At 39.1% G+C, this 16,142-nt stretch overlaps 1 protein-coding gene across 3 annotated transcripts in view; it reads left to right on the top strand.

Moving 5' to 3' along the window:
* Eys (EGF-like photoreceptor maintenance factor) overlaps nucleotides 1-16,142 on the top strand; it is a 1,135,848-nt gene that overhangs the window by 1,072,158 nt on the left and 47,548 nt on the right. For all 3 annotated transcript variants that reach the window (XM_078019814.1, XM_078019816.1, XM_078019815.1), the window contains exons 26-28: nucleotides 4,630-4,796; nucleotides 5,624-5,768; nucleotides 11,328-11,502. In XM_078019814.1, the coding sequence (XP_077875940.1) occupies nucleotides 4,630-4,796; nucleotides 5,624-5,768; nucleotides 11,328-11,502 (487 nt within the window). The remainder of the gene's footprint in view (nucleotides 1-4,629; nucleotides 4,797-5,623; nucleotides 5,769-11,327; nucleotides 11,503-16,142) is intronic.

Below are 16,142 nucleotides of genomic sequence, written 5' to 3' on the forward strand. Positions count from 1 at the left end.
CCACAAAAGTTAACTAGAAGCAGTAGTGTCTAGTATAAGGACCAAAACTACCTGCTTCCTGGACTTTAATGAAGCTGGGATGGGGTGGTAAAAGGATACACAGAACTAAACCTGAGCCATAGTTGAGAGGAAAGAGAAAGAAACATGCATTTATTGAGTACCTACTGTGTGCTAGGTCCACATTTTGATGATGATCACATGTTAAATTTTACTTAATCCTTAGAAAAATCTGAGATATTTCTCTCCTTATTTCTGGGATAGGAGGATTTGGGAGTGGGTGCTAAAGGTAGGGAAGGGGAACACAACCCAGTCAGGTGCTTGTTTCCCTTTCTCTGCTGCACACACTGGGTGAGAGCACAGGCCCTGGAATCAGAGGCAGATCTCCTGCACCTACAGATTTCATTGTCTCATCTCAGCCACCTATAGGCTGACAGCAGCCTCAGATGCTTAGGTCAGTCTAGTTCTTACTTTGCTCTTCTTTTCTGTTTTATTTTATGAAGGCACCAAAGACTTCCACTCAGGGACAGCTATGTGGGGCCCATTGCAAATGAAAATGCCAGCTCCCTTGCTCAAAATGCAAAAAGAAAAAGGAAAGTTATTAAAGGTACTAAAATAAAAAATTATTTTCCTTTCTTCAATCATCTCTCAGCTTTTTTTATGTCTTCTACTTACAATTTTTGTCATTTCAAGTTTAAAAAATTAAAACATTAAATTAGTAGCATTTTTATATTGATCAATACCTGCTTGAAATGCAAATATAAGAGATTTAACCCATATGGAGGAACACCAAAATTACACATCAATATTCCATAGCTCATGTGAGCATATGCATATGGTGGAGATGTTGCACCAAATTAAGGGAATTGTCTTTATTTTACCTCCTGATGTGTGCACATTCTGTCAACTCTGCTTTGAATTTACCCATGGCTAAGGAAGAACTGAGAAGAAAACATTCTCCCTACCTTTTCCTTTCCTTCTCCGTCATAATTGCCAGTGCAAATAAAAAATACAGGAAAGTAACAGGAGCAACTTTTGCCTTCTTTCTGTACTCAAAGCAAGTTCCAGTTCAGATGGGGAGCAGCGACTCTCCCCACTCAGACCTCGGACCCTCAGACTCTCCTCACTAGTCCTCACCCTGTGCTGGTGTTGGATCTCACAGAACTCTCAGTACTGGTGGCATTCTGTTCTCATGGGAACATCACAAACCCCACATGAGCATGGAATAATAATAACCGCAAATATTTGAATTATATATACATACCCCTCCCACTCAGGTTGATTGTTCCACATACTTCTCTTTCAAAATGAAGTTCAAAGAGAAAAGCATTAAGAAGTTTGAGGCAGTAACAACAGAGCATAAAGCCAAGCACAGGGCCTCTCTCAACTCGGAGCCCCATGTGACAGCACAGGTTGCATGCCCTGGCCCTCTGCAGTTACTAATATCAGTCATTAAAACATAGCTGGGGCAACTGTTAAAATAGTATTTTCAGGATCTAGCTTTTAAGGTTCTTGTAAAGGTCGTGTAAAGTAGGTTTTTTTATTTTTTTACACACTCCTTGGTTGATTGAATTGAATTCCCAGGTTTAGGAAACATGGCCCTAGAACAATTACAACCTTTTAAAATACAGTTCACCTCCCGGACCCCAGTCCTAGCAGTCAACTGCTCTTCTTTTTTCTTACCTACTGCCTCACTGAGGTCCAGAGTGGAAGGAGTGGTAGAGGAAAGGAAAGCCACCCAACGGGACCATGGCATGGGAAGAGCATGTCTGTTTGATAATCTAATTGACCCTCTGGTCTCCTCTCCTGCCTCTGGTTCATCCCCACTCCTAAGCTCTGGGGCATGTCTGTAGGAAGGAATGCCTAGAAACTGGAGTTGGGCACTTCCCCAAGACTGCTCCTTTCCTAGGTTTCTTACTTCCTAACCCACCCTCCCATCCCACCTGACCCTTTAAGCTAAATTCTTCAGAATCATTGTCAACTTCTCCCTCTTCACCACCTTTTCATCCAAATTGATCTATCCTTTAAATCTTTCCTTCTAAATCACACACACACACACAAAAAAAAAACACTGTGCCTTTTTTCTGTCCCCTGTGCCATTGCCTTAATTTCACTAGACCTTTATCATTCCTCTTCTGAATCACTGGGTGACCTCCCGGTGAGGTTCCTCCTCTGCCTCTATGTTCTACCCCAACATTACTATGAGATTCTTCAAAATCCAGATCTAACATCGTCCTCCCATTCTAGATCCTTTCATGATTCCACAGAGTCTTAAAACATTTTCATCATTCCTTATAGCATATTCTACCCTTGAATCCAGCCCTTTCTGCCTATTCAGTTTCTTTTCCTGCCACAGACAATAAATACCAGCCAGGTCCAGATTTCAGCAATCCTTCCTGGTTTTTTAATGCTGCTCCCTCTACTTTGAACAGTGCTCTTCAGCGCCCCTCCCTTCCTTACCCATCAGCAAACTGTTGCTGTTCTTCTCATAGATTAGCTTGGAAACCAACTCAAAAATCATCTCCTTTGAATTTTCTGATTCTTCTCTCTCCCCCATTTTAATCACTGTCCCCACGTCATTTCTACCATGCTTCCCTTCCCATGGCACTTAAGGAAAAAAAAAAAAAAAAACTCCTGTTTCACCCTAACCAGGCTGTTGAGCATCTTGAGGGGGATGTTGTTCCTAGCATGATATAAATTCTCAATACTGGAGGAAGGAGGAGTGATGGCAATACACAAAGGCAAGAATACGACTATAATGAAGCTACTCTTTCTTCATCTTGCTGTTCAGCTGGCAGAATACGGCCCCCCTTCGAACAACCTATACAATATGAAAGGCAATTCAAATCCCCAGCAGAATTTCACAAAAATATCCTGATTCACAACCTACAGAAAAAAATCTCACAGTTTACCTTTCCCAGCCCTCTCTCTCAATTTCTTCTCTACCCCAAGAGCTGCCTTAAAAACTATCTCCAATCTCTAGTAATAGCTTTTTGTTTCTGCCTTTCTAACTGCTGTCCTGGATCAATATTTTCCCCTAAGAGTTCATTTCATCTTAAATATATGACTTGACCAATCTGTTGAAGCATTGTAGGTGGAGAGAGAGGGAGAGAGAGACTTTCTATACATTCCCAATGGAATTGGTCAGTGGTATGTCACCTCATACAGATGGTCTCACGATGGGTGCATATTCGACTCACCTAGAGAGCTTTCAAAACTGCCCAGCACAGCCCCATGGCAGACCTTCAAAAGTAGGTCTCTACAGAAGTAGAGTTCAGGTATATCCAAGTAATATTTCTGTCTTCTGTTTTCCAGTGCCTTAGGAAGCCCACCTCTCTACCCTGTCTAGAAACCCAATCCCTGCAGATACTTCTCTCTAATCAGACTAACAATAGAAGCCATGTCAGCAGACAAGGTATCATCCTTATAGGTACAAAAGTGGGAGACTATACTCAGAAGAAATTTTGTTTGTATCCCTGGACTCATTTTTTCTTCCCCACCTATGCTTAAATATCTTACTTCTATGGGTCCTTATCTTACTTCTATGGGTCCTTATCTTACTTCTATGGGTCCTTATCTTACTTCTATGGGTCCTTATATTCTTCCTGCAAGCAATTTTTGCATCAATTCCCTGCCTGCAAGCTTTAGTATTGAGGTCCTCTTTTACCCCAGTCAAAAAAAAAAAAATCAGTAATTGGGTAACATATTTGGGCCTCTAATCTCTCCTGCCTTGCATTTGCCAATCATCCCAGAGCACTCTAATCTTATGGATCTTGCTGCTCAGATCTTCCTCTAGTGACTGATGTTGGGTTTCACCCAACTACTTTCTTTTTCTTCAAGCTGTCTTCCTGAAACTCACTATGCCACATAGTTGACTCTGAACAGAAGGAAGAGAGAAAGAAAAGGGAACACAGAAACAACTACTTATAACACGTCATTGGGGCCATGGTCAAAAGCTTTTGCAATAGGACAATGATAACATGCTCTGAACAATCATGGAAATAAATGGTTCTGTCTACGCTCAACAAGTCATAGAGAGAATTTAGAAGCTGATACTGGGTTATCTTAGCCTTTTGAATTTTGTTAACTACCAGTATTCTGCTTCATCCTAAAGTTCTCTTGATTGTAAATCACTTACTAAGTTTCATTCAGACAAGTAAGGAAATTCTAGTATCATTCAACTCTTAGGTATTTATCATCCCTGGCTTGACAGGAACCCTTCTACCTTCAAAGAAATAAACTATCCGTTCTCAGTTTCTGGGGGGTGTGAATAATAATAGCCAGTTGCTCACATGCCTGAAAAGCCAATAAGAAACTTCATGTCATCCCAGCAGTTTAGGAGGCTGAGGCAGGAGGATCATGAGTTCAAAGCCAGCCTCAGCAACTTAGCAAGGCCCTAAGCAATGCAATGATACCCTGCCTCTAAATAAAATATTAAAAATCACTCAGTGGTTGAGTGTCCCTGAGTTCAATCCCTGGTACAAAAAAAAAAAAAAAGAAGAAGAAAAATAACTCAATGTCTGTTATAACCATGATGATCTAATTCAGACCCAGACAGTAAAACTGAGCCGAGCTGACTGGACTCCTGAATTACCTCTCAGTGAGTGTTCCTTGTGTGTCTTTTCACTCCAGGGCTCAATGGCGATGACTTCCTGGCAGTGGGTCTGCTGAACGGCAGTGTGGTTTACAGTTATAACCTGGGATCTGGCATAGCAAGTGTCAGGAGTGAGCCCCTCGATCTGAGCCTTGGAATCCACACTGTCCGTCTGGGGAGATTCTTCCAAACAGGCTGGATGAAGGTAAAGAGACTTCACTTCATCAGTCCCAAAATTTACATGCTGGGGTATTAGTGCTCAGGTGCCAAGGCAGGCAGGACATGATGCCGTCACCTGTGGAGTTTACACTCAAACAGGAGAGGAGAGATGACCACAATTAGGTGGTGTACGAGTCAGTCAGAGGGATTACTAACATAGGTAAGGCTAAGAAACGGGGTTCAGGAAATGTCCCCCAGAAATGGTGATGCTTGAGCATAACTTGGGATAAACAAAAGGTAGGAAGAAGAATAATAGCCAGTATGAGGTTAAGGAACACAAGCAGTTTTGTGTAGTTCTCAGGTTAGGGAGTTGGACAGCAAGAGAGATTCATGGTAGACAAGTCTGTATTATCAAGTACGTATATATCAAGCTAGGAAGTTGAGAGTTTTATCCAGAGAGCTGTAGAAAGACACTTAAGATGGGGGGGGGGAGGTTTGAGTACCATGATTCATTTCTATTTTTTAACAAATGAGTCCGGTGGATATATTGAAAATGAATGGGGCCAAGGCTAGACGGAGGGGTACCAGCAGGATGCCAGCTCCTAATCTTTGAAGAACTGTGATTTTGATTGAAATCCAAAACCATGACTGCTATATTAATATATCTTTCTTAACAGACACCAGCAGAGAAGCAGAGAATTGAGTAGTTTCATGTTCTTTATTTCTTCAAAATTCTAGTCTTTAAAAATTTTTCATGCCAAGATAATGGGAAATAACAAAAGAATATCTTAACAGTTCACTCTGGGAAATTAATTCACCCTGGGGAATTAATGCCTTTTTTAATAGGTTTTGATTTTTTTTTTCCTTTCAAAGGTAGATGACCATAAAAATAAGTCTGTCGTCTCCCCAGGAGAACTGGTTGGTCTCAATGTCTTCAGTCAGTTTTATGTAGGTGGTTATAGTGAATACACTCCAGATCTCTTACCAAATGGAGCCGATTTTAAAAATGGTTTTCAAGGTAAGACACCAGCGGTTTTTCTACTATAGCTATTTGTTTTGAGTATTAAAAGAAAGAAAATGCTTTTTAAAGAATATATGTGCAGTTCACAAACCAGCCATGTGGATTGTTTTCTAATCAAACTTAATCAAAGTTTTATCGAAAACTTTGTTCATCATTTTGTTGATCACTTACTACATGCTTTACTAGATGTCTCAAAACAGAGACACCTACATTCATAAATTTGCATTCTATTTGTATAGAGGGAGCAACAATAAATACTAAATATAATAGAGAAGTAAATTACCTAGTAGAATAATGTGATAAATCCTATGAGGTTGAAAGGAAATGTAGAATATGATCTGGAGAGGATCAGAAAGACAAGTAATTCTTTACCTAGGATACTTTTTAATGTAGGCTGACTGGGTTACAGGAAAAGTTGAAACTCTGCCTAATTTTGGAGTGTACTCCATCCGAAAGGTGAGAAACTGACGTCAACCCGCCCATACCACCAACATGTGGCCTACAGAGGCCACCCCAAGCCAAGAGGAATAAGAGGAAACATTGTGCTTCAGAGAACAATTGAATTACCATACTCTGTCTCCTTGTGTTCAAAAAGAAACACTGGTTCAGAACTCCCTTATAAAGCTTATTCAGAGTAGAGTTATGAAATAAAAAATGTGCTTTGAACTGATATAATATTCACTTGTGAATAATCTTTGTGGTGGAGAGTATTTGGTCACAGGGCTACTCCTGTGCTATCCTCAGCCAGTCACCCAGGAAGCCTATTCTCCATCAGAAGTCTGGGTGCAGGGGCCTGGAGGGTAAAGTGCATCTCTGGGAGGGAGCTGCCCTCCAGCCCAGCCCAGGCACTTCAGTTCTCCCCCTGCCTGGCAGCCTTCTTTTCACCACCCCCTGATGCCTGCCCAGACACAAATGCAGAAGCCACTGTACTTGAAATATGTGAGAGCAACATAGCTAATCCTGTATAATACAAGGTCAAGTTCTAATAAAGTTACTTCATTCTGCCAAGACTATCAAAGAAAATTTTTCTTTGACTATGTAATCAGTACTGATTCTCTGAAGAGTGTCTTAAAGATCAGTTTAAAGCATATTATGGCACTATGCTAAAATGTAATAAAAGAACTCAACAGCTCTTTCCTAACAGGAGATAATCTGAAAGGGATTGTACATATATAACAAATCAATGAGTTTTTAAAAACATTATATTCAAGGGAAGAGATGGGTAAGCTTATGAATGTGAAGAAGTACATCTTCCACCCAATAGAGACATTTTGGGGGGGTGACCAAAAACGTGATGTGGCTTATTCCCAGGCACAGTTCACACATAAGAACTTTGGGTTAGATAATTCCTCCATATGAAGGGTAGCAATTGCATAAGGATCAGAGCATGAACTCCATTAGACCACTGCCAGGGTATGTGCCACAGCTCCACCTGGTTTGTCACCTCACCTCCTATGCCTCAACTGTAAAATGGGATAATAACAGCACTTCTCTCGCTATGTCATCCTGAGAGTAATTTACTGGAGAGAGAACACAAATTCATGCCTGATTTAGTGAGATTCCTCATTAGCAATGATAACAGTGCTGGAGGTGGCAGAGGAACAGCTTCATCGTACACTTGCCTTCTTCTCCGCTCCACAGACAGTGGTGGAGAGCTCGGGCTCTGCAACAGACTGTCTTCAGATACAGATTCTGCCACTAGAAGCTGTGTGACTTTAGCCTGCTACCTAACTCTAGACCTCCATTCTCTCCTGGGTAAAATAAAGATCCCTATCACATAGGGCTCTTATGGGTTAACCAATTAAGCAAAATAATTATGCTAAGCGTTTTGCCCGAAAACCAGTCCACAATAAACACGAATAAATATTATTAATAATTTCATCCTGCTGTCATAGGATTCAATGTTTTCAAATTTATTGAAGTACAGTGCTTCTTGGTTTTCTTTTGTGCTGTTTTTCCCCCATTCTGTTGGGATCTTTTCTTCATATTTTAACAATGAGAACAAAGAGAGGATTTTTGTCAAGACTTGTCACTTTCTCCTGAAGTGTGACAATGAGCCCAAGTCCAACACGTGAACAGCTGACCCTTTTGACAGAAACACTGGGACTGTATACTCCTGGGAGCTTCTCAGCTGCTGCTGTTCTTGGTTAGGATGAGCATCTTCTTGGTAATTGCCACTTAGTTCCGAGTCTTGTGGGAGATCTAAGACCCTGGAAGCCCCGCGGTTTATCATTTGTCTCTTGAATCTTCTCTCACTATGTCTTCCGCCATTATAAACCAGCATTTACTATTTGTTACAAATCATGCATGGACAATTATTACCAGCTTAATATTACAACCAAATATACTAGAAATCCATATTTCCCCAAAGCTCTACCAACTCTAAAGAATCATAAGCACTAACTTCTTAAAAATACAGACTTCTGCACCCTACCTCAGAACTACTTAATTGAAATCCCTCTGATGGAGTATAAAACTTTACATTTTTAACAATATTTCCCAGATTTGGAAACTACTACATTATTTAATAATAACAAAGCAAATAGAATTTTATAGAAGAATTTACTCATCAGGGTAGAGTTGGAGCATTTGTCCGTGTAATGGCAATTAAATTACATGATAAAAGATTATGTGATTTAGGCTTTCACATTTCTGTAAACACTCTTGATAAATAACTCTACTCCAAAAGTTTGACATCTAAACTATAAATCCTTACTGCAAATAAAGTCCATTTTTTGTTGTTGTTCTAAAAATGTCTTATAATAAGCCATCTCTTTTCCTATGGCCTTTAATGTTCATGAAGACACTGAGGTTAACCAGGTTAAGTAATTTACATATGCCAGGCAAACAGGGCCACAATGCTTTACCTGACCTAATGAGAGCATCTCCTTTGCTGTCCAAAGTTGCATCTATTACGCTGATGAGTTCTTAGGTTAAGGTTCATAGTCTTTAGACTGGACATGAAAGGAAAGAAAGAAGATAGTAATAGGGGATGAAGGGAGAGAAAGCAGGTGAGGGGAGAAGAAACTAAAAATGTTAGACCACAAGTGAGAATAAGCTATTATTCTCTGTTACCTGTAGAAAACCTTGTTGCACAATTAAATGTTCTAAAGACTGCTGCAGAAAAAGAACTAAAGTCAAACATCTCATCTCACTAAAATGCCTTTCTCATACACCCCTCTATTTCTTTTACTATCATTACCAGTCTTCCCAGTGCTTGTTTGAATCCTTTGTGCAATAGTTCTCGAAGTGTGGTCCCTGCACCAGCAACATTAGCATCACTGGAAAATTTGTTGGAAATAAAATTCTTACTGAATCTGAAACTTTGGACATAGGTTCTAGCAATATGGATTTTAATGATCCCTACATTTGATTCTGGTGCAGCTGAAGTTTGAGAATTGCAGCTTCCTGTCATCTTGAACTCCTCACACCAGCCCTATTACCTGCCACATCAGAACACTCTTGACACACTGTTGCATCATGTCACTTGCCTGCTCAAAAACTCAGCAAGCACTCTATCAATTCTTTTGATCCAGCTACCCCATTCCTCAGTTTATACCCAAAGGACTTGAAATCAGTATAATATAGTAATGCAGCCATGTCAGTGTTTATAGCAGCTCAATTCACAATAGACTATGGAACCAACCTATGTGTCTTTCAATAGATGAATGGATAAAGAAAATGTGGTATATATATTCAATGGAATATTACTCAGCTTGAAAGAAGAATGAAATGATGGTATTTGCCAGTAAATGGATGGAGTTGGAGAACATCATGCTAAGTGAAATAAGCCAATCCCAAAAAACCAAAGGCTGAATGTTTTCTCTGATATGCAGATGCTAATTCACAATAAGGGGGGACACTGAAAAGAATAGAGTTAGATTAGGTAGAGGGAAGTGAAGCAGGGAGGGGAAGGAATGTGAGGATAGGAAGGATAGTAGAATGAAACAGACATTACTACTTTATATGTGACTTCATGACCAATGTGATTCCACAACATATATACTCAGAAAAATAAGAAATTTTATCCCATCTAGGTATGATGTATTAAAGTGTATAAATGCATGCTATTATCATGTATAACTAATTTAAACTAATAAAAAATTAAAATAAAATAAAAAATAAAGTAATGGTTAAATACTTTACTAAGCATTCTAAAGCCCACATAATTTTCCCATACTTACCTTGCCTCGCCACATTCTTTGTTCCAGAAAAAAACTATTTCCCTCAGTCAAGGATCTCCAGAGAAACAGAACCAATAGGGTGTTTATATTTATATAGAGATAAAGAGAATTAAAAGGAATTGGCTTATATGATTATGGAGCCAAGAGCTGTAGTCAGCAAGCTGGAGTGCTGGTGTATACCAGGGGAGAACCAGGGGATCCAGGGGAGTAAGCAGCAGTCTAAAAACCATCAAGTTCAGGACCAAAAACTAGCTGCTGTTTCAGCGCAAACAGGAAGGCTGGAAGTCAAATACACCAGGTTAAGCAACCAGGCAGGAGTCCCCTTCTGCTCAGCCTTTTTGTTCAGGTCTACAATTGATTGGATGGGTCCCATCTACATTAGGGAAGGCGATTCGCTTAGTCTATAATTCAAATGTTAATGTTATCCAGAAACACATACACACACAGTCTCTGTCTCTCTGTTTGGTCAATATATAGACTTCTTATGCCCCAATCAAGTTGACACATAAAATTAACTGTCATAATATCTAATCATTTGTGTGTGTGTGTGTGTGTGTGTGTGTTATTTTCCCTACCTGAGCCCTTTCTCAAAACAATGCCCTTCACCACTTTAAATTCCATTTGCCTTGAAGGCCAGCTCAAACCCATCTCCCCAGTGAGGGCCTGGTAAAAAGATTAAAAAATCCTTTCTTTCTAGTTTTTCTTTAAAAATGTCTCTTTGTGTGTGTGTGTGTGTGTGTGTGTGTGTGTGTGAGTGTGTGTGTGTGTGTGTGTAATGCATTATCTATAATCGCCCTACTATGCTATAGCTTAATTTCTAATAATGGAATATGAGTCAATTGTTTAATAATTGGAGGTTGATTAAATATATTATAAAAATTATTTTGTCATCACATAAAAATACTTTAATACTTTAAAAAAAAAAAAAGAGTAAGCAGTGGGCTAGGGTTGTGGCTCAGTGGTAGAGCACTTGCCTAGCACGTGGGAGGCACTAGGTTCGATCCTAAGCACCACATAAAAAAAATAAATAAATAAAATAAAGTTTAAAAAAGGAAAAGAGTATTTCAATGTTCAATTTTGGGCATAATATTACATATCATATAGTTTAATTCAAGATTTCACTTTCACTTAAAAGTACAACTAAGTGTAGGAGAAAAGATCATAAATACATATTCGCAAGTCAAATATTAATAGTTATATTCTCTGAAATGCTGATACTATGGATAACTTTTTACTTTTCTCTCTGATATTTTTTGTATTATTTCTTAAAAATGTATATTTATTATTTTATTTTGAAAACTCACTTTAATAATGAAAGAAGTACTGTCACCTAGTTTCAGTTGTTAACAGAGTGTCTTGGCCCTTCTTCAAGGTTGCATTTTCGCTATTGAAGTTCGTACAGAGAAAGATGGCCATTTCAGAGGCCTTGGAATTCCCCAGGGCCACCCAACTGCCGGGCGCAGCGTTGGCCAGTGTGAGGCTTCTCCCTGCAGTTTAATGAAATGTGGCAACGGGGGAACGTGCGTAGAGAGTGGATCTACTGTTTAGTAAGTATGAAATCTTCAGGAAAGACAATAGCAGGTTAATTTGCTTTCTAACAGGTGCCCTGCTCCAACTGGTACTGAACTTGCCTGACCTAGAAACACAAACCTGCTTCATATTTTAAATGTTTTTATGTAGATTTGTAGATGAGTGAAGAATAGTTTAAGGCAACTAGAAGTAGAATCAGCACAGCACACCTCAATACTATTAAACAATGAAAATGAATCACTGTATCTCATTCCAAACACCATTGAAAATATAGCTTAAATTCATAATATTGAGAGTGGACAGAAACGTTAATCATAAAAAGCCTATATTCAGGATTTGTTTTTGAACTTAGGTGTGAGCTCCTATAGAAGGAACTCCTCTAAGTGGGTGTTGTAGTTTGGATGTGAGTTGTCCCCCAGATACTCATGCATGAGACAATACAAGAAGGTTCAGAGGAGAAATTAGTGGGTTGTAAGAGTCTTAACCCAATCAGTGAGTTAATCCCCTGGAGAGGGATTAACTGAGTGGTAACTGAAGTGGTAGGGTGTGGCTGGAGGATGTGGGAACTGGGGTGTGTCTTTGGGGTATATATTGGTATCTGGATATCGGAGTCTCTCTCTCTGCTTCCTGATCACCACGTGAGCTGCTTCCCTCTGCCACACTCTTCCTCCTTGATGTTCAGCCTCACCTCAAGCCCCAAAGAATGGAGCCGGCCTTCTATGGACTAAGACCTCTGAAACTGTGAGCCCTCAAATAAACTTTCCTCCTCTACAGTTGTTTTGCTCAAGTCCCATAGTCACAGGAGTGAAAAAGCTGACTAAAACAGTGGGCAATAGCAAAGCTATACAATTTAGCTTCTGTACTACTTTAGTATGAAATTACACATAAATCTAGTAAGTGGGGGAAAAGGAGAAAGGAATTTGGCCTTACTAATAATTTCTTTTGTTGAGCACCTGCCCTATGCAAAAGTAGTTAAGAGGGGCTCCAGAAATATGCTATAGAAAGAAGAAAGCACACTTTCAATTCCTTACACTGTAGCTATGTATACATTTCTTATATCATACATATACAAGAGAGAGTTAAAGAAGTGATTTATCAAAATAAGCCCACCTTGGTGGAGCACAACTGTGATCCCAGTGGCTCAGGAGGCTGAAGCAAGAAGACTGCAAATTCAAAGTCAGTCTCAGCAACTTAGCAAGTACATAAGCAATTTAGTGAGACCCAGTCTCAAAATTTTAAAAATAAAATAAAAAGGGCTGGGGATATGGCTCAGTGGTTAAGCATTCCTGGGTTCAATCACTGGAAGGAAGGAAGGAAGGAAGGAAGGAAGGAAGGAAGGAAGGAAGGAAGGAAGGAAGGAAGGAGAGAGAGAGAGAGAAAGAAAGAAAAGAAAGAAAGAAAGAAAGAAAGAAAGAAAGAAAGAAAGAAAGAAAGAAAGAAAGAAAGAAAGAAAGAAAGAAAGAAAGAGGGAGAGGTGGAGAGGGGTGGGGGGAGTAGAGAGAGACTGGTTTGTCAAAATGTTTCCCACAGAACACTTCAGAAGGTCTGATGCACTTCACTAGGATCAGTGGCTCACTGCAGAGTGGCTGAGGAAGGAGGGTGGTCCTGGAGGACCAAGATAGAAGAGGACATAGTTTTAAAAGCAATAAGTATATCTCTTATACTTCCTGAAAATTCCCCTTCATTTTCTTACTAGAAAATGAACAGAGCATTGACCCAGAGGTATTTTACCACTGAGTTACATATCCATCCCTTTTTATTGTTTATTTTGAGACATGGTCTCACTAAGCTGCTGAGAGCCTCACTGAGTTTCTGAGGCTGGCCTCAAACTTGAGAGCCTCCTGCCTCAGCCTCCAGAGTCACTGGCATTCAGGCATGTACCACTGCTCCTAGCTCACAATGAAATGTCTTAGAGAAAAACATACTTAGTTTGACCAAGCTCATGGAAGTACTAGGGGATAAAACTTGAAGTTGGGGATATCATCCCCATAGAGCAATATCTTTACCATTATGATCATATCATTATTTCTCTACAACTTTTAATGAAACTTTTCATTTGATTTGTAACTTATGCCCTCTAATTTTCTCTACAAATTAGAAGCACAGATGTCCCTCCATTTATCTAAAGAAATGTGGTTATTCTCCAGGTGATAGCACTAGACATTCTTGCTAATTTTAATGTAATAATGAACAATAGTAAATAATGTGATAATAAGCAGGAACCTGAAAGGAGTGGCAGTATGTACATGGAAATAAATAAAGATGGAAATACAAAATTCATCCCAATTTTTCATTATTTCTATGGAAAGAGGGCTGGTTTAAATTTGAAAGCCACAGTGTTTAACTTGGAATATATAGCACCAAGTATAGGTAGGTATTTAGAACTATTTGCAAATTGTTTTCATAAACATAGAAATTTTCTTGAGTTGAAATAATGAAAGTAATGCCTTATAATTTTAGAGCACTTTGGGAGGTAACAAAGCAGTTTCTTATATACTCTACTTCAAAATTTTAAAAAATAAAATAATAAGATTGGGGATGTAACTCAATGGTAAAGCAACTCTGAATTTAATCCCTAGTACCTAAAAAAAAATTGTGACCAGGTTTGGGATCCTCTTGTTGATATAATAAAATATATATATATATATATATATATATATATATATATATATATATATATATATATAAATTAACTGTATTAATTACTATATGGAACATTACTATAGAGTCAAATTAGCTCTTGTGACTATTGAAGGATATGGAAATGATAACTCCCAAAACAGTGTGGCCTAGGAAGAGGGAGGGAGGGAGGAAGAAGGCAGCACATTGATAACTTTGATCCTTTCTCAATACAACCTTTCCCAGTGACAAGACAATCCCTGGGAAGGAAACAAACATCACCCAGTGACAAGACAATCCCTGGGGAGGAGAGATCTATCAAGTCTAAAATGACAGTCTCCGGGAAGAAGCCAAAGCATTGATCCTTACCCAAATACATCCTTTCCCAGTGACAATACAATAGACCCTGGAGGGAAAGAGATAAGGACTGAATGCTGATTCTGGACCCTCTCTCCTTGCCCAGTAAAAAAAACCTTCAAATTCTCACAAACTGTTTCCTGAGTGCCCAAATTGATATGTTCTGATAAAGTCTTCAATGGTTAAGTCATCTCCCAGTGCGTAACCTATATAAAACCAGACCTCCCCTGTAATCGGGCCATTTTCTACTCAGAAAGTGAGCTCTCCAATGCCTGACTCCACTGCTGAGCAAAAGCTTGGTGGAATTCGTGAGATCTGCACCTGTCCTGGTCACTTTTGTGCTTACAACTATGGTACAACACTGCAATTACAGATTCCTAACCTTAAAATAGGTGAATTTTATGCTAAGTAAATTATACCTCAATGAAGTTATTTTAAAAAATTAAGGCTGCCATTCATAGATATTCAACTCCAGTAGTGGCAGCAGTTCAAAGAATATTATTCCTTCTGATAATTTTTGTAATTCTTCTGTAATCTCAATAAGAACTCTTCCTATCAAGGAAAAGAAAGTGTGTGCTTTGTAATATACTTTTCAATAGTGCTTAAGAAGTTTTTTTCTATCCTTGCCCTAGTCCCAGGCTCTTAGTTGTCTATGGCTCTAAGGAAAATTATTAGACAGCTCACAGCTAAAACCCAATTATTTCCTGAAAAATAGTTGACACACATGAAGAAATATATTTTAAATGTTCAAGAGGTGACTCCCAACCGAGAAGCATAAATTTCATGGTATTTGGATCAATTTTAAAGGCAAAAATCTCAAAGCTGGTCAAAGTGTGTTAACAATGTAAAATGTTCCTTCTAATTTTGTTCCTCACCACTGGGACTAGGAGATGCTGTTTTGATACATAGGGCAAAGTCATGCTCTAAGTTATGCTCCAGTACGGTGGAGCTGGAAGGTTTTCAGGATGCAGGTCCTTGGTAATGTCCTAGAAGCCCTGCACTCCTGCTCCAAGTTCATCGGCACACAGATCCAGCTGTGTTCTAATGCAATTTTTCAAAGGAGAGAAGAAGAGTTCATGTCAGGCCTTCATGCTCCTGGAATTAACTCTAATGCAACACAGAAACAGAAAACTATTTCTATTGTTAGTAGCCAAGTTTTTGTTTGTTTGTTTGTTTTTTGTTTTGTTATAAATTTGTTATAACTTAGTCCTAAATATTCATGTGTTTGGTACATATCTTTAAGCAAGTTTTACTTCACTTAACTTGCATTCTTTCATTTCATTTTAGATTGACAAATAAAAATTGGGCCAGGCACAATGGCACACACCTGTGATCCCAGAGGCTCAGGAGGCTGAGGCAGAAGGATCACGAGTTCAAAGCCAGCCTCAGCCACTGTGAGGCACTAAGAACTCAGTGAGATCCTGTCTCTAAATAAAATACAAAATAGGGCTGGGGATGTGACTCAGTGGGTCAAGTGCCCCTGAGTTCCATCCCTAGTATCAAAAAAGGGGGGGGGTTATTATTTACCAAGTATAATAAGATGTTCTAAAATATGTGTTTGTTGTGGAATGAATGGAATTCTGTGGTGAGAACACTCCACCGTCTGCTCTCTTAACAATTTTCAAAATATAAGACACTATATGAACTGTGTGATGTATAGAAAGTATCCTGACTGTGACTG

This window comes from Ictidomys tridecemlineatus, chromosome 8 (genome assembly GCF_052094955.1).
Source record: "Ictidomys tridecemlineatus isolate mIctTri1 chromosome 8, mIctTri1.hap1, whole genome shotgun sequence".
Lineage (NCBI taxonomy): Eukaryota > Metazoa > Chordata > Mammalia > Rodentia > Sciuridae > Ictidomys > Ictidomys tridecemlineatus.